The sequence below is a fragment of the Nycticebus coucang genome, chromosome 16 (assembly GCF_027406575.1).
Source record: "Nycticebus coucang isolate mNycCou1 chromosome 16, mNycCou1.pri, whole genome shotgun sequence".
NCBI lineage: Eukaryota > Metazoa > Chordata > Mammalia > Primates > Lorisidae > Nycticebus > Nycticebus coucang.
The window spans coordinates 6,399,718-6,422,844 of NC_069795.1; the positions used below are offsets into that span (position 1 = coordinate 6,399,718).

Below are 23,127 nucleotides of genomic sequence, written 5' to 3' on the forward strand. Positions count from 1 at the left end.
AGAGCCAGTGCAAGCAAATGGGGAGAGTGGCTCAGAAAAAGCAGCACTGAGGTGACTGAGACCAAAGGGGACAGTGACCAGGAGGGGGAGTTAGAGGGTGTGCAGGGAAGAGAAGAGGAGGCAGAGACAGGGTAAGCAAAAAGTCTGATAGGAGGATGAGAGAGCTTTTAAAACAAGGGGGGTTGAGGGTGGCCCTAGGAAGGAATCCAGCTGGAGCGCATGAGTTTGCATGAAGTCGTGAGCTAGCAACACAGACATACAGGTGGATCAAATGCACACACCTGCGGGTCTGACGCATGGACAGTGGGTTCTGTCTACCGCTTACTAGCTGTGTGCCCACGGACAAGTGGCATCCCAGCATCAGGTTGTTTATCTTTAAAACAGGATAACAGTACAGCAGGGTTACACATACATTTAATAGACTCAAATTCAATTACATAAGCTTGGTGCTAAATGTAATATTTTTAGCTACTTTTTGTTTAAAAAAGACCCCTGAAAATATACCAATTATTTCATTCAGTGCCCAAAGTAGCAGAGGGAAAAATGCCTGTGTTGGACTCATTGAGAGATGGCATATGCATGCATATATACACACTCTCTACACAGTTTAATGGCTTTTTAAGAGTCATTTTGTGAGATCTTCACATTGGGTTCTCCCATTGCACTCTACTTTTCTCATGTTGTTGAAGGATTACATCAGATCTACATAAAGCACTTAGTTCAAGGCCCAACATATGACAAGCACTTAGCAAATGTTAGCGATTATCATGGTTTTTAGTGTAGCTTTTATACTAGAAATCCAAGTACAGATTTTAGAGCTACTTCTTGGCTATGTTACCTTGAACAAATGACATAAAATCTCCAGCTATAAAATAGACTACAGCTGACCTTAAAGAACTGTATTGAATGAGTGATCTATAAAGTACCTCGCCTAAGACATGAGAATTCATTACAGGCTAGTTCTTTCCCTTTCTGGTTTCACCTATGCACGTAGTTACATGTGTGCACTGTTGGGGGGAAGTTATGCATACGTGCATATTTGCACATCTGTCTATCTGTAAACATACATCACTGCTAATAAACTGGATTATCTACTTACACAGGCCAGAAGGAAATCTCAGTTGAAAAAAAGCACATCCGGAATGCCTCATTTGTAAATTCTCAAATCAGTGTGATTAACCAAAGAAGAGATGCTATGACTCATCGAATACTCTCAGCAAGGCTTCATAAGATTAAAGAACTAAAAAATGAATTAGCTGATATACATCGGAAATCAGAAGCCATCATCATAGAAAACCAATTTTTGAAACAACTTCAGCTTAGGCACGTGAAAGCTATAGGAAAGTATGAAAACTCAAAAACTAATCTGCCTCAAATTATCATTAACCATCAGAATGAAGTAAAAAATCTAAGGCAACTACTTAGGAAATCCCAGGAAAAGGAAAGAACTGTATCTAGAAAACTTAGAGAGACTGACAGCGAGTTACTGAGGACTAAAGATACCTTGCAGGCACTACAGAAACTTTCTGAAGACAAAAACCTGGCAGAAAGGGAAGAACTCACTCAGAGATTATCTGTTCTTACCACAAAAATGGAGGCAAATGACAAAAAAATACAGGTCTGTATTTCAGAGCCCTCAATGTTGTACAGTTTCAAAATGAATAAAGAGAGCACACAATAGTCTCCTTTGTCCACCCTGCCCCAAAGCATTACACCTGCTGTGCTGTTTGGCATGCTGCCCTGAATAATTAGGGCAGCAGTGGGTCGCGACCCACAGGAACTGTATTAAAGGGCTTCGGCATTGGGAAGGTGAGAACCACTGAATTAGGGTGTCTAATGGAAGGCAGCAGAAGGGAAAGGTTCGAGGTAAAACAGAAAAAGCTTGGGACTGGAAACGCTCTCTCTGCTGTAGTAAGCGAGAGTCCATTCTGTGGCTGGCTAATGACCTGGAAATGACCATTCTCTCTGAGCGCAGATAGCCCCCAGTTTCAGGGGATTTTTTTCATGTGTCTTGTGTTGTGCAGAACCTCTCTTTGAAATCAACCCTCTCCTTTAAACTGCTTACTAAAAGGCCACTTCCCAAAAACCTGCAGTGTGCCCAGGCAGTCTCTTTTCTTATTTACATTCTTCCTTGTCAATGTGGTCAATCATTACCACATAGACATTTTTTGTTATTTTAGAAATAGGAATTTTTCCCAGATAATCCTCCTAGGGAATAAGAAAGAAAAGGGAATTTAAATAATAGATGAATGGATTGATCTTCCTCAACAGTTCATGACTGTCAAAAGCCTGGGGATTGCAGCATGAGAGATGATTTCAGAGGGGGCACCGGTACCAGGGAGACAAGTCTCCGCCTGTTTTACACTTGAGAGTTTGAGCCTCTATGGACACAAGACATAAATGGAAGTTATTTACTGTTTAATGTTTGGTGAGATAGTACATGTATTTTCCATGAGCTTGAATTAAGTAAATACAATGTTCATTTCATCTATGTTTTATCTCATTCATTTTGTTGGTAAAATTCTCTATTTTCTTTTTTTTTTTTTTTTTTCACTTTGTCACCCTCCGTAGAGTGATACGGTGTCACAGCTCACAGCAACCTCAAACTCTTGGGCTTAAGCAATTCTCCTGCGTCCGCCTCCCAAGTAGCTGGGACTGCAGGCCCACCACGGTGCCCAGCTATTGTTGTTGTTGTAGTTGTCATTGATGTTTAGCAGGCCCAGGCTGGGTTCAAACCCGCCAGCGCCCTAACCACTGAGCAACAGGCACCAAGCTGGTAAAATTCTCTATTTTCAAAGAGTTTTCTCACAACAAATTGATATGTGAGCTATAGAAAATAATGAGCAACTTCATTTTTTACTCTTGTATACCAAGGTTATATTAGCCTTTTAGGTAATATTGGGTTAATCTTAGCATGTGTCTGTCATGTAAAAATAAATGTATTTTTACCTCATCTACACATTTTATATATAAATATTTAAGTGGTACATGTCTTCATATCTATAGAAAACAAAACAAATTAAAGAACTAATTATTTTCTTGGCTATTAGAAGCACTTACCAAGATTGGAAATTTCTGTTTGGTTGTAGAGCATTTGGTGGAGGAAAAATATTTTGTGGGCCAAAATGTGTAGGTATTTTTTAACATTAATATTTTAGGGAGTAGGCCTTTTAGCCATTATTTCATCCTTTTGGCTTTTTATATTTTCTACTTTTACTTAATGAGAAAGCATAAGGTTATAATTTGGGAGGACCTGCTTTACGTTAAAAAAAAATATATGGCCCTTTTGGTAAGCCTTCTGTCAAAGTCCAAATCAAACACTTCTCCGGTAAAATGGTTGTCACTCTGGAGAGCAGGTGAGCATGCCTGGAGACGGTTTTGTAGGCCATCAGTGTGGATGGACATGGTGGTGTGAGCCCCATCATAACTCTGGCTTCTGTTGTCTGGGAATCACCATCCCTGATGCTGAGCAAACCTTTCTATTTATTTATTTTTTTGTGTGTGGGGAGGGGCCAGGGCCGGGTTTGAACCTGCCACCTCTGGTAGATGGGCCCGGCACCCTACTCACTGAGCCACAGGCACCACCCCCAGAGCAACCCTTTTTTAGAGGGAGGCTTGAAATGTTTTTAAAGATAACCTTATACAGAGATAGCAGAATAGTTCATTTGGACAAAACTGTTTAGGTCTTCTTTTAAGATGTGACATTGATTATATTTATTAATTTTTAAGATCTGTTCAGAATTTTTAAATCAAATTCCAGAGTACATAAAAAACATTAGGCTCAAGCACATGAGATTTATTCTGTAGAGCTGGGATCTGGGATTTGGGTAATACTTAGTTCTAATATCTATATATCTCCTATAAAAGCCCTTCACTGAGATTGTATTCAAAATTTGCACTTCTCATAAATGTATTTAGTTCCATTGTATTGCAATTTTTAATAATACCGAATCAGTTACAGAATAGTTGAAATATATATTATTTTCAGAGCTTGGAAAAACAACTGAGGTTGAACAGTAGAGCCTTTAGTAGGCAGTTGGCTATCGAGAATCGGAAGATTATAGGAGCTCAAACAGCTACCAAGACTCTGCAAGTGGAAGTGAAACGCCTCCAACAAAAACTTAAGGTATTTATTTTAAAGAAAATATAAGATTGAAATTCTGTTTCCCAAAATGTAAGAGTTGCTTATACTCATGCCTATTACATCTTTAAATTACTTACCTTCATGAATGTCTTTCCTCAAATTAAGTTTCTTCCCTACAATAATATTAACAGATAGTGGATCTACAATTATTAGAGTGAATTAACAGTTTGGTGAATAGGTTATATAATTAGAAAAATTAAAGTTCTGTTCTATTCATTAGCAAGACTTCTTTTTTTTTTTCTTCTTTTTGGCAGTTTCTGGCCAGGGCTGGGTTTGAACCCACCACCTCCAGCATATGCGGCCAGCACTCTACTCCTTTGAGCCACAGGTGCCACCCAACTTCTCGTTATTTTTATTTCTTCACATTAAGTAATATTTCATTTGTTAGCATTTTATTTATTTATTTTTATTTTTTATTTATTTTTTTTGAGACAAGAGTCTCGAGCTGTTGCCCTGGGTAGAGTGCTATGGCATCACTGCTCACAGCAATCTCAAACTTTTGGGTTTAAGCGATCCTCTTGCCTCAGCATTCCAAGTAGCTGGGACTACAGGTGCCTGCCACAGCACCCAGCTACTTTTTGGTTATAATTGTCGTTGTTGTTTGGCAGGCCCGGGCTGGATTCGAACCCGCCAGCTCCTGTGTATGTGGCTGGCACCTTAGCTGCTTGAGTTACAGGCGCCAAGCCATTTTGTTAGCATTTTAATATAACTCAAAATTAGTGTTTAAATTCAAAAATAACTTTTTATGTTTAGGGCAAATGTGAATGACCCACAAATTCATTTTAAAGTCACAACTGCAAATATGTTTGGAAAACTGACTTTTAACAGTGTGTATAATGCTTTAAAAGTGAGAATTTGGGGGCCAGGTGCAGTGGCTCACCTATATGTAATCCTAGCACTCTGGGAGGCCAAGGCCAAGAGCTTGAGCTCAGTAGTTTGAGACCAGCCTGAGCAAGAGTGAGACCCTGTCTCTACTAACAATGAAAAAAACGGAGGCAAGAGGATCACTTGAGCCCAAGAATTTGAGGCTGCTCTGAGCTAGGATGCCATGGCACCCTACCAAAAGTGACAGAGTGACATTCTGTCTCAAAAAAAAAATTTTTTTTTTGATATTTATTTTTCAGGCTCGGCACCTGCGGCTCAAGCAGCTAAGGCGCCAGCCACATACACCTGAGCCGGTGGGTTCAAATTCAGCCCGGGCCCGCCAAACAACAATGACAGCTGCAACCAAAAAATAGCCAGGCATTGTGGTGGGCGCCTGTAGTACTAGCTACTTGGGAGGCGGAGGCAAGAGAATCGCTTGAGCCCAGGAGTTGGAGGTTACTGTGAGCTGTGATGCCATGGCACTATACCCAGGTGACAGCTTGAGGCTCTGTCTCAAAATATATATATATATATATATATTTTTTTTTTTTTTCAGACTTTTTACTATCTTGTTGCCTTTCAAGATTGCTAAGATATCCAACAATCTAGATAAGACACTTAAAAAATAAACTGTTTTGGCTCAGCATAGTGGTTAGGGCACCGGCCACATGCACTGAGGGTGGCAGGTTCAAACCTGCCTGGCCTGGGCCAGCTAAATGACAACTGCAACAACAACAACAACAACAACAAAAATAGCCGGGCGTTGTGGCAGGCGCCTGTAGTTCCAGCTACTTGGGAGGCTGAGGCAAGAGAATTGCTTAATCCAGAGAGTTTGAGGTTGCTGTGAGCTGTGACGCTACGGCACTCTACCGAGGGCATCATAGACTCTGTCTCAAAAAGATAGAGAGAGAGAAAGAAAGAAAGAAAGAAACTGTTTCAAGTCTCAACTAATAAATATCAAGCTTGAATTTTTTTTCTTTCTTTTTTTGTCACCATGATTAGAGTACAACATTATGGTAGCTCACTACAACTTTAAACTCCTGGGTTCAAGCAATCCTTCTGCCTCAGCCTCCTAAACTGGGACTACAGACACCTGCCCCCATACCCAGCTATTTTTTTCTATCTTTAGTAGAGACTGGGTCTTGCTTTTGCTCAGGCTGGTCTCAAACTCCTGGCTTCAAGCAATCCTCCCCCATTTCCCAAAGTGCTAGGATTACAGGTGTGAGCCACCCAGCCAACCTTGATTATTTAAAACAAGAATCATTAACTGTTTAATGATAAGTAGGGAATTTTGATTTCCCAGGAGCCTTGAGATAACTCAGAGGCAGGGGAAGAATACTGGAGGGTTGATTAAATTTTCCCTCTGTAAGGTAAAAAAAAAGAAAAGAGTTCTATTGCCCCCCTTTTCTCTGAATTTTCAGGAAATTTAAGACAGACAGTTTCTTCAGAAAGAAGAGTATGTCCATTTTCTAGCATATTCAAAAATAATGTGCCAGAAAATGGGCATGGTGGTAGCAACCAGCATAGAAATCTAATGAACAGATGTCAAGATCCTCTGGCCAAGGCAAACACACACCAGAGAATTGTAAAATAAATGTGCTTCCTAATGCAGCAGACATATTCATGTGAATAGCATAGAGCCATTAAAACCCATTTTAACAGGAGAAATGTTAAATATTTAATGAAAAGAAAGATACAAAATTGTATGCACAGTAAGGTCCAAATTGATTTTTTTTTTTTTTTTTTTTGTAGAGACAGAGTCTCACTTTATGGCCCTCGGTAGAGTGCCGTGGCCTCACACAGCTCACAGCAACCTCCAACTCCTGGGCCCAAGCGATTCTCTTGCCTCAGCCTCCCGAGTAGCTGGGACTACAGGCACCCACCACAACACCCGGCTATTTTTTGGTTGCAGTTTGGCCAGGGCCGGGCTTCATCTGGCCACCCTCGGTATATGGGGCCGGTGCCCTACCGACTGAGCCACAGGCGCCGCCCCGGTCCAAATTGATTTTTATAAAGAAAAGTAAATACACCTTCACACAGTGGATTTCCATGTCTCTGTAATAAAGAATAAGGAATCTTGATACACTACTATGGATTAATCTCCAGGATATACTGGTCAATGAAAAGAGGAAGGCAGAGGAAAACGCATAGTGTCCTGCCATTTAAGAAAAAGAAGGAATACGAATATATTCACATCTTTGCCTAGGTTTAGAAAAGAAAAGCGTTAATAGGATGACAATGGAAACAGGGGAAGAGAATACGCTGGAGGGGATAGTTATAAAACCTAGATTTCTTCAATACCTTTTTACTCAATTCAATTTTGAAACCACATGAATATTTTGCATAATTATGAAGCAGAATTAAATGTAAAAAAAAAGCTATCCATAAATATCCAAAGCAAAATGAAAGCAAAGAGCCCAATGAACAGTGAGCCCTCCGTAACTGAGGGTTCTGCATCCTGCATGTCACCAGCATGTCACCCTGCTCTCCAGGTAAAAGAAAGAGCACGGGGGCTCACCCTCCAACACAGAGAGGTGGCTCAGGGGACTCGCCAGAGAGCCTGGGCGAGGCAAGGGAGAGGAGAGCAAGTAGAGGCAACTTATTAAACCTCCACCCCGAGGTGTGACGTTTAGCATTCAAATGAGATTCCAATGAGGGGAAGGTCAGTGCAAGGTCCTCTTGAGGTCCCTTTGGCTCCAGGCCGTTAGACATAGGTGGGTCTGGGTTTGTGTGGCCAGGCTGTCTATCAGCTGGTGTCAGCATCTGATTTTAGTGGTCTGGGAAAACATTCCTCAGGAGACACAGAGTTATGCCTCTCCTGATGTGAGTGTGGGCTGGACTCCAGTGGCTGAGAGGTCATTTGTTTGGGGTTTTCTCTCTCTTCTGCAGTATATAAGGCTGGGTCACATAGCCCCATGTTGCCTTCCTTGGTCAGAAGTAAGGCCCAAGTCCTGTCCCAGTACTGTCTCGGTTGAATCACAGAGCTGTGAATCTCACAGACAGAGGGCCAGCTGTATTCTGTTGGTGGCATAACGTCACAGAGAGAAACCTTTCCCAGTAACTTAAAACGCATTAATATCATTGCATATGGCTAGTGAGATACACTATAAGGACCAAAATCACAAAAGGTCTTAAAACGTCTTTCAGTAATGACGTTGGTGGTGATAGTGTTGATATTGTTATTTTGAGACTGTTGTGTATCCCATAGGATAAAGCACATGCTGGATTATACATATATTGGTGTCTCTGGGAAATGGTATTTGGAGGATGGAAGAAAGAAAATACAGAGGTAAAATAAGGTCAAATAAAAAGCCTATAGTCCTGATTTTGAGCTGAGGTAGAAGTATGAATTTATGATGTATTTTACCTTAAAAATAAACACATATTTCCAAAGTAATCAGCTCTGTAGCAATGACTACCCCTGGTGCCCAGTTTATGGTCTTCAAACTCCACATCCCACTAAAAAGAACTAAGACTTCTTAAAAAATTCTAAGTCTGGTGAGTAAAATATACTGGATGAGCCTGGGACATATTATATAAAAGCAAAGAAACTATCAAGGACTGTTAGTGTAACAGCCAAGGGCTCAGGAGCCATGTAGAATAGGCTCTTACCCGGGCGGCGCCTGTGGCTCAGTCGGTAAGGCGCCGGCCCCATATACCGAGGGTGGCGGGTTCAAACCCGGCCCCGGCCAAACTGCAACCAAAAAATAGCCGGGTGTTGTGGCGAGCGCCTGTAGTCCCAGCTACTCGGGAGGCTGAGGCAAGAGAATCGCTTAAGCCCAGGAGTTGGAGGTTGCTGTGAGCTGTGTGATGCCACGGCACTCTACCGAGGGCCATAAAGTGAGACTCTGTCTCTACAAAAAAAAAAAAAAAAAAGAATAGGCTCTTACTGGCCAGAGATGGGCAATTTGATGATCAATAAAGATAAGTGAATGAGTTAAAACTTACCACATTAATTCAAGAAAGATTCTTAAAAAACAAACAACTTCAGTGATGAGTCACTTTTGGAGTACAGGGAACCAGCACGTTATTTTGAAAACTGGTAAACAGAGGAAAAGAAGCAAACATGATTTCCTTTCCCACATGTACTCCTCAGAATGACTTTAGAGAAGTATTCCAGGGAATAATGAAAAAGGGATGATACTGCGTAGGATTCAAGTGTCACTGCTTGAAACCCCCTCATCAATGACCATCAGTGGCCACCAGCATCACACAAGAGAGACCGTGACACATACACTTCCTGGCAGAGGCACACACCACCCCCCAGACCACCACCCAGCACAATCTAACTACCCACAGGGCTCTAACCTCAGGTTAAACCCCTGGGGGTGGAGGATATGACAAAGGACACCACAGGGCTGTAGTCAGCTCATCAGACAGTAGGACACTACAAACACCCCAGTTCCTGCGTCAAACAGCAGAGTGGAAATAATGAGATGGGCATAGGGACCTACTGATGAAAAGACACCAAGGGATGTGCTAATCGTGGTGTTTCAGGCCTTGTTTAGATCCTAATTGTAAAAGACTTAAAAAACTGTAGGCATCTCTGGTGTGATCCGACCTTAAAAACAGACAAAAAGGCTTGGCTCCCATAGCTCAGTGGTTAGGGCACCAGCTACATGCACCAGGCCTGATGGCTTCAAACCCGGCCCAAGCCTGCTAAACAACAATGACAACAACAACAACAACAAAAATAGCGGTGCATTGTGGTGGGTGCCTGTGGTCCCAGCTACGTGGGAGGCTGAGGCAAGAGAATCACTTAAGCCCAAGAGTTTGAGCTTGCTGTGAGCTGTGACGCCACAGCACTCTACCCAGGGTGACATAGTGAGACTCTGTCTCAAAAAAAAATTATAGGGCAATTGGAAAAATGTGAAAAAAACTCAATATTTGTTGATATTAAGGGTTTAGTATTGATTTGGGGGTAGAATGATGATATTGTGGTTAGGTTTTAAAAGGGATCCCTTGTCTGTTACAGATACTAAAACATTGACAGGTTACATTATAACACTTCTAGGATTTGGTCCCAGTCATGCAGGGCTGAGGAGTAGGGTGAAAGAGGGTGGGTGTACAGAGGAAATAACTCGGATGGGTCAGGAGTTGTTTTCTTTCATAAAGCCGGTTCATGGGGTGCTGGAGGTTCACTGTACTAGTCTCTCTGTACATATTTTGCATATTTATATTTTTATAATAAAACTGTTTCAAAGGGAAAAGGGGTTTTTAATTACATACTTTATGTATTGAAAATGAATAGAAATGGTAAATTAAGGTGGGGTAGGCCAGGCTCAGAGTGGTTCACGCCCAGCACTTTTGAAGAATGAAGCAGGAGAAGAGTTTGAAGCCAGGAGATGGAGACTAGCCTGGACAACACAGTAAAACCACATTTCTACAAAAACATAAAGAAAACCAGCCAGGTGTGGTGGCACACATCTGTAGTCCCAGCTACTCAGGAGGCCATGGCAGGACAATTACTGGCACACAGAAGTTGGAGGTTACAATGAGCTATGATTATGCCACTATACTCCAGCCTGGGCAACAAAGCCAGGAAAAAAGGGGGGGGTGCTAAATATGTGATTTTTGTCCCTTCCTGTCAAAACTTCATGGAAATTCAGAAAATATATTTTAAAATACCAATCCATAACTTCAGAAAGGATGCCACAATTATACCACACCTACCAAAGAATTTCCAGAAGATAAAAAGCAGATGTTGTTTAGATTGATGGAGAAACTAGACAGAGACCATCACAACCTAAAATAAGCACAGACGAAGTTCTGGAGGGGCCACAGGGACAGGGAGAACCCCAAGCTCAGACTCAGGCAGAGCATCGGGCAGCAGCTATGTGTGATGAAAGCAAGGGGCCTCAAACCTAGTAGCTCGCTCACCCGCTGGGGAGGGAGCTCTTAAAACTCCCAGTGCCAGGGCCACCCGTCCCTGTGAAGTCAGCATCTCTGGGTGGCACCCGGCCACGAGGGCAAGTACCTAACCACACCCACCGGTGGGTGAATACGGCTTCTGACGTGGGCTGAGACACCGTTCACTCTGGCACTCAATTGTTGGTGATTATAGACTGTGTTCACCTTCCTCATCTCCAAAAACCCCACAGAAATATCAGTAAAGGGCCACAGAAGAAAACAGAACCATTACAGCAAAAATGGCAGCACTCACACGATGACATGGAGCAGCCGCCACAGCAGGAGGTGCTCAGGGAGGTGACTGTGGTGGAGGCAGGTGCGGAGGACAGAAGGGAGAGGACAGAAGAGGACAAATTCATCCATCTCTCCCGCCCCAGCCTCCTCACAGCATGCACCACCAGAATGCACTGCTGTAACTCCCGGTGTAAATGCTGGTATCACAGGGGAAAGTCCTTTAAAGCGTAAATTCTGGAATTTGGGGAGTACTCTGCCAAATGACTCACCACAAAGGGGAGCCTGCCGGTCTCAATTCCCTGATTTCCCTGGAACCAGCCAGGCTTTCCATTCAGGCAGGAAGCCTAACAAAAACGCACATGTCCACACCGAACAGCGGATACACAAAATAGCCATTCCCACCCTTCGTTCTCACGTAGGTCCAGGCAACCAGCTCTATAAAGCCAAGCAGCACCGTGAAAGGAATCCGGGGAATAACAAGCAGGAGAGCTGACCCCACGTGGCTCCTGGCCTGGCACCTGCCGCCCCTTCAGGATACGCTTCCACTGGTCCTGCTACGTGGAGGGAGAAAGCCCTTTATGCTTCCCTTCCATGGTATTCCAGAGGGAAAGGAACAGAAACTTCTAAGGATGGTTTAGAATCCTGACTTTTGGGGCAGCGCCTGTGGCTCAGTGAGTAGGGTGCCGGCCCCATATACCGAGGGTGGTGGGTTCAAACCCAGCCTCAGCCAAACTACAACAAAAAATAGCCAGACCCCCATGACTGCATTAATGTACACAGCTATGATTTAATTAAAAATAAAAAATAGCCAGGCCGGGCATTGTGGCAGGCGCCTGTAGTCCCAGCTACTTGGGAGGCTGAGGCAAGAGAATCACCTAAGCCCAAGAGCTGGAGGTTGCTGTGAGCTGTGAAGTGAGATTCTAAAGTGAGTCTCTAAAAAAAAAAATAATAATCCTGACTGTTCCAGGTTCTGTACTGCGTAACAGATCACTCCACTCCCAACCTTACGTGACTTTGTTCATGAATCTGTAATATGGAAAGGCCTAGACAGGGATAGCTCCTCTCTGTCCCTCTAGGCATCAGCTAGAGTGGTTTGAAGGCTGGAATCAACTGAGTCCCACTCTTATACCTGCACTTGGTACCCGCTGACAGCTGAGAACTTAGCTGGACTGCTGACTGGAGCCCTGTACACAGCCTCTGTGTGGGGAGTGGGCTTCCTCCGAACTTGGCGGCTGGGCTCCAAGAAAGAGAGAGAGAAGCAGCAAGTGAGGCAGAAGCCACACTGCCTATGACACAGCGCCCCTTCTGCTCACTCCACTGGCCAAGGCAGTTCAAGCTGTAAGCTCCACTCTTGACGGGGAGGCACAAGGTTTTGGAACAGCATGTAGGACATAAATACTGTAGTGGCGATCTTAGGAAAATGTGACCTGCCACGTTAGTGTAAGTCATTATTGCTTGAAGCTAGGAGGATCTGGTCCCAAAGATCAAAATTTCTATTTCTATACCTTGAAACTCACTTTCAAAGTCATCCAGTGGGGCTAGGCCCATTTCTGGAGTATGTATGGGCTAAAGCAAGAGGACAGAGGTCAGCCTTCCACGGCTCTCAAGTGAGGTCCCGCAGCCCAGCTCATAGCCAGGCTACAAACTCATTGCTGCCAAGGGGCATGTGTCTGTTAGGACATTGATCCCTATCTAAGTTTTGAAAGCCATCGATGCTGACCTTACTGTGGTTCTACACCAACCTTCCATTTAACTCTGACTTGATGACTTTGGAGCTTGTGAATCTCCTCTGAGTATTCTACAAGCATTCCAGGAGCACTTGCCAGCCACGGATTTGCCTTCTAATTGTTTCTCTCGACTAACTGATGGAACTCAACCACATAAGCATCCTGGGTTGTGTTCCAAATCTGCTATGTAGGACTTTTGGCCCAGCTCTGTCGTGTGCTCAGCCTGAAGGAGGACATCCTTCACGCTGCTTCCTTGAGACGCCAGCATTGCCACACCCACTGCTAGTCAATTCTACACCTGCCTTCTTCCGGCTCTCTGCTGCTGAACTGTACACTGACCCTGAGCATCCAGACCAAATAAAAAGAACTGAATTTTCCAGATAATCAAAATATGCTCCTCTAAACATCAAAATCTTTATCTTAACCAATGTGAATGAAAAATCATTCTAAAATATTTTACGCAATATCCTTCTTAAACATGATTTTCAGAACTGGTGGCTCTGTATAGTGACTTATGCCTGTAATCCTAGCATTATGGGAGACCGAGGCAACAGGATCAGGAGTTTGAGACCAGCTGAGCAAAAGCAAGACCTCATCTCTATGAAAAATAGAAAAATTAGCCTGGGATGATGGTGGGCGCCTGTAGTCCCAGATATTTGGGAGGCTGAGGCAGGAGGATGGCTTGAGCTCATGAGTTGGAGGTTGCTGTGAGCTAGGCTGATCCCATGCTCTAGCCCAGCCAACAGGGGGAGACTCTGCTTTAAAAAAATAACCATTCAGAATATACTTGATCAACTGTTCATAGTAATAAACTGTCAGCATTACTGTTTTTTGGCGAAGTGTTAACTACAATGAGAAAGAAAAACTACCATTTTTGCTTCTGGGAAACCTAAATTCAAGAAAAGATTAATTTTTGCACGTTTTATCCATTTATGTACCTCTGATAATCTAATTTTTGATTCAAATGATATAAAACCAACAATCTAAATACAGGCTGGGTGTGCTGGCTCACACCTATAATCCTGGCACTTTTGGAGGCCAATGTGGGAGGATCACTTCAGGCCAGACCTTCAAGACCAGCTTGAGCAAGAATGAGATACTTCCTTATGAGCCCCATTGCCGTGGACCAGACATAGGAGTGGAGAGTGATGAGGAGGAACAGACGAAAGCTTGCCTTGGTTTCTTGGCTGGGCATGGTGGCTCTGCCTATAATCCTAGCACGTTCAGAGGCTGAGGATCCCTTGAAGGCTGGAGTTTGAGACCAGCATGGGCAACATAGCGAGATGCTCATCTCCACAAAAAAAAATTTAAGAATTAGCTGGGTGTGATGGCACGTGCCTGTTGTCCCGCTACTCGGGAGACTGAGGCAGGAGGACTGCTGGAGCTCAGGATTACACTACTGCACTCCATTCTAGGCAACAGACCCTGTGATTTTCCCATCCCTGTCTCTAATCTCTTAGTGAAGACCCATTTAGGCATAAGAGAAAATGAGTGAGGGGACAAAAAGGCCTCTCCCTCCTGCTCTGTCCTCTGGCTCTTCTCTAGACCTGCTTCTACTAAGGAGTGACAGGTCTCAACCAATTGTTTCCAGGACCCTGTTTAGTGTGCACTCAAAGTGGCTGGTGAAACTCAATTCTGGGAAACCTGAATCGAGGGCCTCATCTCAGTGCGGACAAATCTGGCTGCTCTTCCCTTGCTGACTGTTGATGCAAATGCTCTGACAGGCATCCTCCATCTGATCCCCCGCTGGGTTCTCTCTCAAAGCCTGGCTGTGGGATACCTGCATCCATAAGCTTGAGGACTCCAGAGCAGGTCCCCAGCTGTCCACACAGCACCCCTCCACCATCCCACTCTTGGGGAGAGTAAAAGGAGCAATGCCATGTTATTCCAATCCCACGCGCTTCCTCCCCCGTGATGAATGTGGGGCTATTTAATGGGGCTCACAGTGTTCCTGGGGTATGTCAAGGCCTCCTGTGCTGAGACTTCCCAAACCTCAGAGATGTTTCTCACCCCTTGAATCTCCATTGGCCATGGATTTTACCCTAAAAGGTATAAGGACACCAGAACCACATCTCTCCCTTACTCTCTTACTTCCCAACCACCCGTGTGCACCTGTCCATCACATCTCACATCCCTGGGTACCTTCCTCTTGGACTTCCCACTCTGAACTTGTACACACCCACCTTCCTTGATTATGGTTGTTACTAACACAGACATGGCTGCTGGTGTGTGTGTAAGAAGGCACATTTGGCATTTAATAAAACCTTTTTTTGTTCCTCAAAAGTTAAGCTTTCAAAACTTTTTGCTAAAACTCAAAAAAAGTCAATACTGAGATTTAAAACATAACAAATGATGCTGTTGTCCTAGGCTTCCTCCACTTTGCACTTGTCTAAATGCAACCCTGTCAATAGAACTTTCTGTGATGGCAGAAATAGTCTGTCTTTGCTGTCCAGTGCTGGTCACTAGTCACGTATATCTGCTGAGCACTTAAAACACAGGTCATGTGCTGAGGGCTGAATTTTAATTTTATTTCACTTCCATGAACTTAAATCACAACATGCAGCTAGTGGCTACTAGAATGAATGGTACAGAGGAATAACAAGCTTCCTGGGCACAGAAGGAATTCAGTGAAGAAAGCTTATTTACAAGGCTCTTCAAAAATATTTTCCCTATCACAATAATGTATCACTCTGTTTAAAAAAAAACAGCTAGTCATTTTTGGTGTCTGGAATGGTATACAATAATATGGCCTATTTCTGTTCCTTCTAAAATCTATAGATTTTATTTAAAGGATACTGAGCTCAGTTAAATTGTTTTTTAAAAGAAATCAAGGTTGATAAAGCAAAACAGTTCTAGAAAAATTGGTATTATGGTTCTTTTCAGGAGAAGGATCGTGAGCTTGAAATTAAAAACATCTATACTAATCGAATACTTAAAAATTTATATGATAAAGAAGATTATCCAAAAGGCAAGTTTTATTTACTTCTGTTCAAAATCTATTTTTAAGTATCTAGTCAGATTTTCCTAATTTCTGTAGCCAAAATAGTGGATATTTTTAAAAACCATTTTGTTAGATTTAGTATCTGTTCGTAGCATGTGTTTCACACGTTGTATAAATATGACTAATGAAACTGTGAAATGGTTGGAATAGCTAGAAGAGAATACAAATGTGTTCCTAGTTCCCATTTGCAGTTCAGTCCCTCACGTCATTACTCTGGGTGGAATGAGAAGTTAAATTTGCAGCTCGAAGCAAAATATCTGCCAAAAACGTGACTTTCTAAGTGTATCTGTTAGCAATATATGGCTTTTATGAATAAACTTTACTGAAATGTAGTTTACCTCCATAAAATGCACCCAGTTGAAGTGTTCAGTTCACTGGGTTCTGACAACTGCCTATACCTATCTAACCACCTGTCACACCAAGATGAACACTTCCATCTCCCCAAATTCTTTCATCAGTGGTCTCCCACCCGGTCCAACGCAACCACCACCAATTCTCTTTTGGTCACAGTAGCTTAGTCTGCTTGTTCTAGAATTTTTTTCTTTTTGTTTTTTTTTTTTAGAGGCAAGAGTCTCACTATGTCACCCTTGGTGGAGTACTGTGGTGTCACAGCTCACAGCAACCTCCAGCTCTTGGGCTTAGACGATTCTCTTGCCTGAGCCTCCTGAGTAGCTGGGACTACAGGCACCCACCACAACGCCCGGCTACTTTTTGTTGCAGTTTGGCCGGACCCAGGTTCGAACCGGCCACCCTCTGAGCCACAGGCACTGCCCTTTTTTTTTTTGAGACAGAGTCTCACTGTGTCACCCTGGGTAGTGTCATGGCTTCACCTAGCTCACAGCAACCTCAAACTCTTGGGCTTAAAGGGTTCTCTTGCCTCAGCCTCCCAAGTAGCTGGGACTATAAGCACCGGCCACAATACCCGACTATTTTTTTGTTGCAATTGTCTGTTGCCTGTTGTTTAACAGGCCCGGGCTGGGTTCGAACCTGCCAGGCCTAGGGTATGTGGCCAGCGCCCTAGCCACTAAGCTACAGGTGCCGAGCCTTGGTCTAGAATTTCACAGAAGTGGAATCAGAGCACACGTACTCTTTTGTGTCAGGCTTCTTTTGTTCAGCACACTGTTTTGGGAATTCATCCATGTTGATGCCACTATCACTGGATTGCACCTTTTTGTTGGTGAATAGTACTCTTCCTTTAAGACAGTGTGTTCCCATTTTCCCAAGATCATCTAGCAGCAGATTCTGCTCAGAAGAGGAACAAACAGAAAGCTCACCTCCGTTTTGTTGAGAGAAGTAACTAGATGTTTACTTTCAAAGGTTGCAACCTCAAATTTCCGTGCCTTCCTTTGTTTGCTTCTGGCTTTATAATCCAGAATAACAACTACCAGAGAAGATGATCAATCAACATGGAGTTGTTGAAATGATACATCAAGGACAGTGAAGTCTAGAGTTAGTGGCCGTGCGCTTCAGCATGCACAGTGTAACCACAGATAATGAGGAGCTGCAACACAGGGTATCTCGCTGGTTTGGGCTCTCAAAACTGCATGCCTACAGTTTGGAATGCCTTTGTCCTCAAATCACCACATTGTCTTACTCTGACACCTGTTTACTATCTTACTCTACCACCATGATTCCCATAAATTTTTGGCCCAAAATAAGATAAAACAAGGGTCATGGCAGGGGGGAAAAGGAATCTAGCAAATATTATACATATATTACATATTTAGAAAAGATCTGGTATACTTTGCTTTATTATTATGTTGCATTCTTCAAAGTTAATTATGTTTAAATTAATATTGCTTCCAAATGTAAAATGTTTCTGACATGTAATCTATCTGTTCTATAGTTTCTTCAACAAAATCAGTACAAGCAGACAGAAAAAGTTTGTCATTTACAAATATGAGACACCAGGAAACCCAAAAATCAGATGATATCCCATGTTTGACAACTAAGGTACAGCAATTTTGAAATCACACAGTGTCTAATTACATGTTTTTTTTTATTTTTTCCTTTTTTTTTTTAGACAGTCTCAAGCTGTCACCCTGGGTAGAGTCCTGTGGTGTCATATCTCACAGCAACCTCCAACTCTTGGGCTCAAATGATCCTCTTGCCTCAATTTTTCTATTTTTAACAGAGATGGGATCTCACTATTGCTCAGGCTGGTCTCGAACTCATGAGCTCAGGCAATCCACCCCCTTTCAGCCTCCCAGATGGCTAGGATTACAGGCATGAGCCACCATGTCCAGCCTGTCTAATTAAATATATTTTAACAAAAATAAATTAGGTTACAGTCACTTCTTCTATACAAAAAATATTTGAATTCATTAGAATAAAATAGAATTTAAAATTATCTAGATTCCAAAAAAAATCTTTTTATTGCTTTTCCAAATCACAGGGTAAAAAGGCAACTGGAAACATTAGTCATAAAGAAAAATCAACTGAAATAAATCACGAAATTTCTCTCCATATCAGTAAACTAATAAAGCAAGAGGATTCTAAGAGAAAATATGAAGGTAATTTTAACAACTTTAAAAACATCTTTTTTTTTTTTTTTTTTTTGAGACAGGGTCTCACTTTGTCACCCAGCTACAGTGCTACAGTGCATCAGAGCTCACTGCAACCTCAAACTCCTGGGCTGAAGGGATCCTCCTGCCTCAGCCTTCTGAGGCATGCACACTACCACACAAGAGTGACATTTCTTTTTTTTTTTTTTTTCTTTTGAGACAGAATCTCACTTTGTTGCCCTCCGTAGAGTGCCTTGGCTTCATAGCTCACAGCAACCTCAAACTCCTGGGCTTAAGCGATTCTCTTGCCTCAGCCTCCCAAGTAGCTGGGACTACAGGTGCCCGCCACAACACCCGGCTATTTTTTAGAGATGGGGTCTTGCTCTTGCTCAGGCTGGTCTCAAACTCCTCAGCTCAAGCAGTCCACCTGCTTTGGCCTCCCAAGTGCTGGGATTACAGTTGTGAGCCACCGCACCCGGCCCTTCAGAGTAATGTTTCTATTTTTTTTCTAGAGTTGGGGTCTCACTCTTGCTCAGGCTGGTCTCCAACTCCTGACCTCAAGTGATCTCCCTGCTCAGCCTCCAAGAATGCTGATTAAGTCTCCTTCTTTCTTTTTTTTTTAGAGATAGAGTCTCACTTTATCACCCTCGGTAGTGTGCTATGACATCATAGCTCACAGCAACCTCCAACTCCTGGGTTTAGGCGAGTCTCTTGCCTCAGCCTCCCGAGTAGCTGGGACTACAAGTGCCTGCCACAACGCCTAGCTATTTTTTTCTTCTTGTTGCAGTTTAGCCGGGGCTGGGTTTGAACCCACCACCCTCAGTATATGGGGCCGGCACCCTACTCACTGAGCCACAGGCGCCACCCAAGTCTCCTTCATTCTTATTCAATTTAATATTGTGAATTACTGGATGTGTATATATGTGGAAGCACACAGAAAACATATGTACAGTTTATGAATTATAATAAAAGGAACACCCATGTGTCCATTTCCCTGCTTACGAAACAAAGCCAGTTCTAGAGGCTGGGAAATCCAAGATCAAGTTTCCAGCCATTTGATTTTTGGAGAAGGATCTCTTCCTGGCTTACAAATGGCTACCTTCTCATTATGTCTTTATCTGGCCTTTATTTAGTACTTGCATTCAAGAAAGGTGGGGGGGGAAGCACCATTGTTCAGGTGTCTCTTCCTATAAAGACACTAATTCCATTGTCAGGGCCCCACCTTTATGACCTCATTTAACCTTAATTAATTTCTTAAAGGCTACATCTCTAAATATATCCATAGTGAGGGTTAGGGCTTCAACATATGAAATTCGGGGGACATAGGGAAAACATTTAGTCTATAACAGTATCTGTAAGCATGTATTCAGTTTTAAAAAAATTTAGTAGCAAATTCAGATGCAACTGATGAGGACAATATTGTCACTAGTGAATGAAGACTTCCAGGAAAAGACAAGCTGAAGAGTCCAGCTTCAGCTCCCTTGAATGCACAAGGCCCAATCAGTAGGTGAGGTCAAAAGCCATCAGATCCACAACAACATCTGGCAGGGTTTCTGTGGGCAGGTCCATGAGAGGTAGAGTGGGAAGGAACAGGCCACCCATAATTTCCTGTTGTATGATCACCAAAGCTCCCCTTCAGCTCTCAGGAGGTAAAGCAAAATGCTTCTGTAGGGGGCAAGGAAAGGCCTCATCTGGCCCAGACTGGGGACATGATAGAGAGTGCAACAGTTCATTGGCCATAGTCAGACAGGCCCAGGCCCAGGCCCTGATTCTCCAGGTGTTCAGTACTTGGAGGTCTAACGGAGAGGGGGGGTCTTGGTGTATCTCTCTCTCCACCTCTGGTGTGCAGCTACCATCCTGGGATTTCCCTTCCTCACTTCTTACAGGTTCCATCACCCCACCTCTCTACTGGCTCTTCTGTTTCCTAAACCAAGTCCTCTTCTTTCTTGGTAAATTTCATCATGTTTTAAACAGCAGTCTCCCCTACCTCCTTATAAATGGGTGCATGTAAGAAAGATTTGTGTACCTTTCATCTGGAAATGTCATTATTGGACCCATACACTTGATTAATAATTGCTTAGAAAGTTCTAAGTTGGAGATAATCTTCCTTCAGAATGATGGGAACATCACTCCATTGCTTTCACATTACAGTGCAGTGGCATTGTCATAGCTCACTGCACCCTCAAACTCCCGGGCTGAAGGGATCCTCCTGCCTCAGACTCCTGAGGCATGCACTACCACACAAGAGTAATGTTTCTTTTATTTTTGTAGAGATGGGGTCTCACTCTTGATCAGGCTTGTTAATAGCAATCTTCCCTGTAACCTAGTATTGCATGCATCTGTTTTCCTATTTTTTTTTTTTTTTTGTAGAGACAGAGTCTCACTTTATTGCACTTGGTCGAGTGCTCTGACATCACAGCTCACAGCAACCTCCAGCTCTTGGGCTTAGGTGATTCTTTTGCCTCAGCCTCCCAAGTAGCTGGGATCACAGGCACCTGCCACAATGCCCAGCTATTTTTTGTTGCAGTTTGACGGGGGCCAGGTTTGAATCCACCACCCTCGATATATGGGGCCAGCGCCCTACTCACTGAGCCACAGGTGCTGCCCTGTTTTCTTATCTTTTCTATCATTTCAGCCTTCCTTTCAGATGAAAATAAGTGTGCTGAACATGCCATCTTGATACAGAAATCCTTTAGTTTTTAAAAAAGCACTAAATTATCTTTTTCTAATATAGATTTATCAAAGGAGGAAGAACATTTGAAAGTGCAATTAACTCTGGAGAATACTGAAAGGCAGAAAGAGAAAAAGGTAGATCAAGAAAAGACCATTTTAATGAACGAGCAAGAACTACCACCAAAAAGAATTCAAGTAATTGATCCTGAAACTGAAAGCAATCAGGAAGATGATACAGCAAAAGAAAAGTTTAAAACAAGTGCACAAATAAATGACATGAAAGAGACAGCTGATAAATATGCTGTTCCATGTGTCAAAATACCCTTCAGACAAAGAAAGCATTATTCCTTCACAACAACGATTGAAAACTTGCACCATGGGCTCCCTACTTCAGGTGTGCCAGCCAACACAGGCAACACGAGGGTCAGTAACAACACAAGCAGACATCGCAGTCAAACAGAAGAAATGAAGCAAGAACATTCTATGAGCGGGTATGAACCATCTTTTAGTAAGACTTCCAGAATCAAAGCAAAAGATACAACTTTCAGAGATAAGAAAAGCACTCTAATGGAAGAACTCTTTGGATCAGGCTATGTCTTAAAAAACAACCAATCAAGTCCTGTTGTTATGAAAGGATCTGATCAGACTTTGAAAAGTAAGGAAACACACCATCTACCTCCTAGTCAAGCCTCCGCCAGCAATGCTTTTGGAGATTCTAAAGTAACCGTGGTAAATTCTATTAAGTCATCTTCACCTACAGAAGGAAAAAGAAAAATAATTATTTAAAAATATCCTAATACATTCTGGTTTGATACTTCTTATGTGCCTTTAATATTTCTTTGAAATGTGTGAGAGGGATAGATGTGTGTGTGTGTGTGTGTGTTTTAGTACTTAAACTAAAGTACTTTGGATAATTAAGGATTTTATTGCTAATCTGATTTTTAAAATCCATTTTATATTGGCCGATAACACTTTATTTCTGCAAGTGACAGAAAAAAATTATCCATTATCTATCTTTTAGAAGGCTGATTTATTTTATGGCTTTAGTATTCTATGGGGCTCCACAGCTAGTAACTCTAAGTTAGTCAACCAAGACATACATCTCACACATATAAAACTTGTAGCAGCATTAGAGTGTGTTGTAACTTAAAAACCTGGAAACAACTTTGAAAAGGAACCATAGGGTCAAAAGACTATCTTAATTTTTTTAAATGTAGCATGATTACTGAGCTTGGTTCTATGAAAACCATTTTGGGGATTCTCTTATTCAGCTAACCCCTCATCTGATCACCATGCCTTGCTGGTGCTGCTTTCCTTATGTACACCTAACATTCAGTATTACTTATTGAGATTTATGCATACCTGTACCTTGACCATTTTTCTGTTATTCTTGTTCTAAAATAATAAAAGCATGTCAGTGTAATTAAGTCTTTACTCAAGCAAGCTGCTCAGTCCTAATTAAAATATTACTAAACTTAGAATGTATATATTTTCTGAGTTGCCCTGGGGTTGAGTGCCGTGACATTATGGCTCACAGCAACCTCAAACTCTTGAGCTCAAGTGATCCTTCTTGCCTCAGCCTCCCAAGAGTGAAGACTACAGGCGCCTGCCACAACACCAGGTTATTTTTAGAGATGGGGTTTCACTTTTACTCAGGCTGGTCTCCAACTCCTGAGCTCAAGCAATCTGTCCACTTCAGCCTTCCAGAGTGCTAGGATTACAGGTGTGAGCCACCGAGCCTGGCCTTTAAACTTGAAATATTTTTAATTAGGACTATAAAAAGAGAGTTGTACTCTCAGCCTATTTTTATTTAACTTACTTTCATTTAGTTATAGGAGCAACTTATTTATAATCTACCACACTATTTCCAAAGATCTTTACAGGTTGGTGTAAATATTAAACACACTTTTAAAAATTAAGAAGAGGCTGGGTGCAGTGACTCACACCTGTAATCCACTCGTTCTAGGGAGGCCAAGGGGGTGGATTTCTTGAGCTCACGAATTCAAGACCAACCTGAGCAAAAGCTAGACCCCATCTGTTCTAAAAATAGAAAAACTGAGGCAAGAGATC

The 23,127-nt window shown here is 42.6% G+C and overlaps 1 protein-coding gene across 1 annotated transcript in view; it reads left to right on the forward strand.

Annotated features, from left to right (window-relative positions):
* Positions 1 to 21,843, forward strand: part of LCA5L (lebercilin LCA5 like) — a 39,529-nt gene extending 17,686 nt beyond the window's left edge. Inside the window, exons 3-8 of the mRNA XM_053564724.1 lie at positions 1,104 to 1,618; positions 3,989 to 4,126; positions 15,763 to 15,847; positions 17,727 to 17,833; positions 18,276 to 18,393; positions 21,119 to 21,843. Of these exons, the coding sequence (XP_053420699.1) occupies positions 1,104 to 1,618; positions 3,989 to 4,126; positions 15,763 to 15,847; positions 17,727 to 17,833; positions 18,276 to 18,393; positions 21,119 to 21,843 (1,688 nt within the window). The remainder of the gene's footprint in view (positions 1 to 1,103; positions 1,619 to 3,988; positions 4,127 to 15,762; positions 15,848 to 17,726; positions 17,834 to 18,275; positions 18,394 to 21,118) is intronic.
* Positions 21,844 to 23,127: the final 1,284 nt, after the last annotated feature.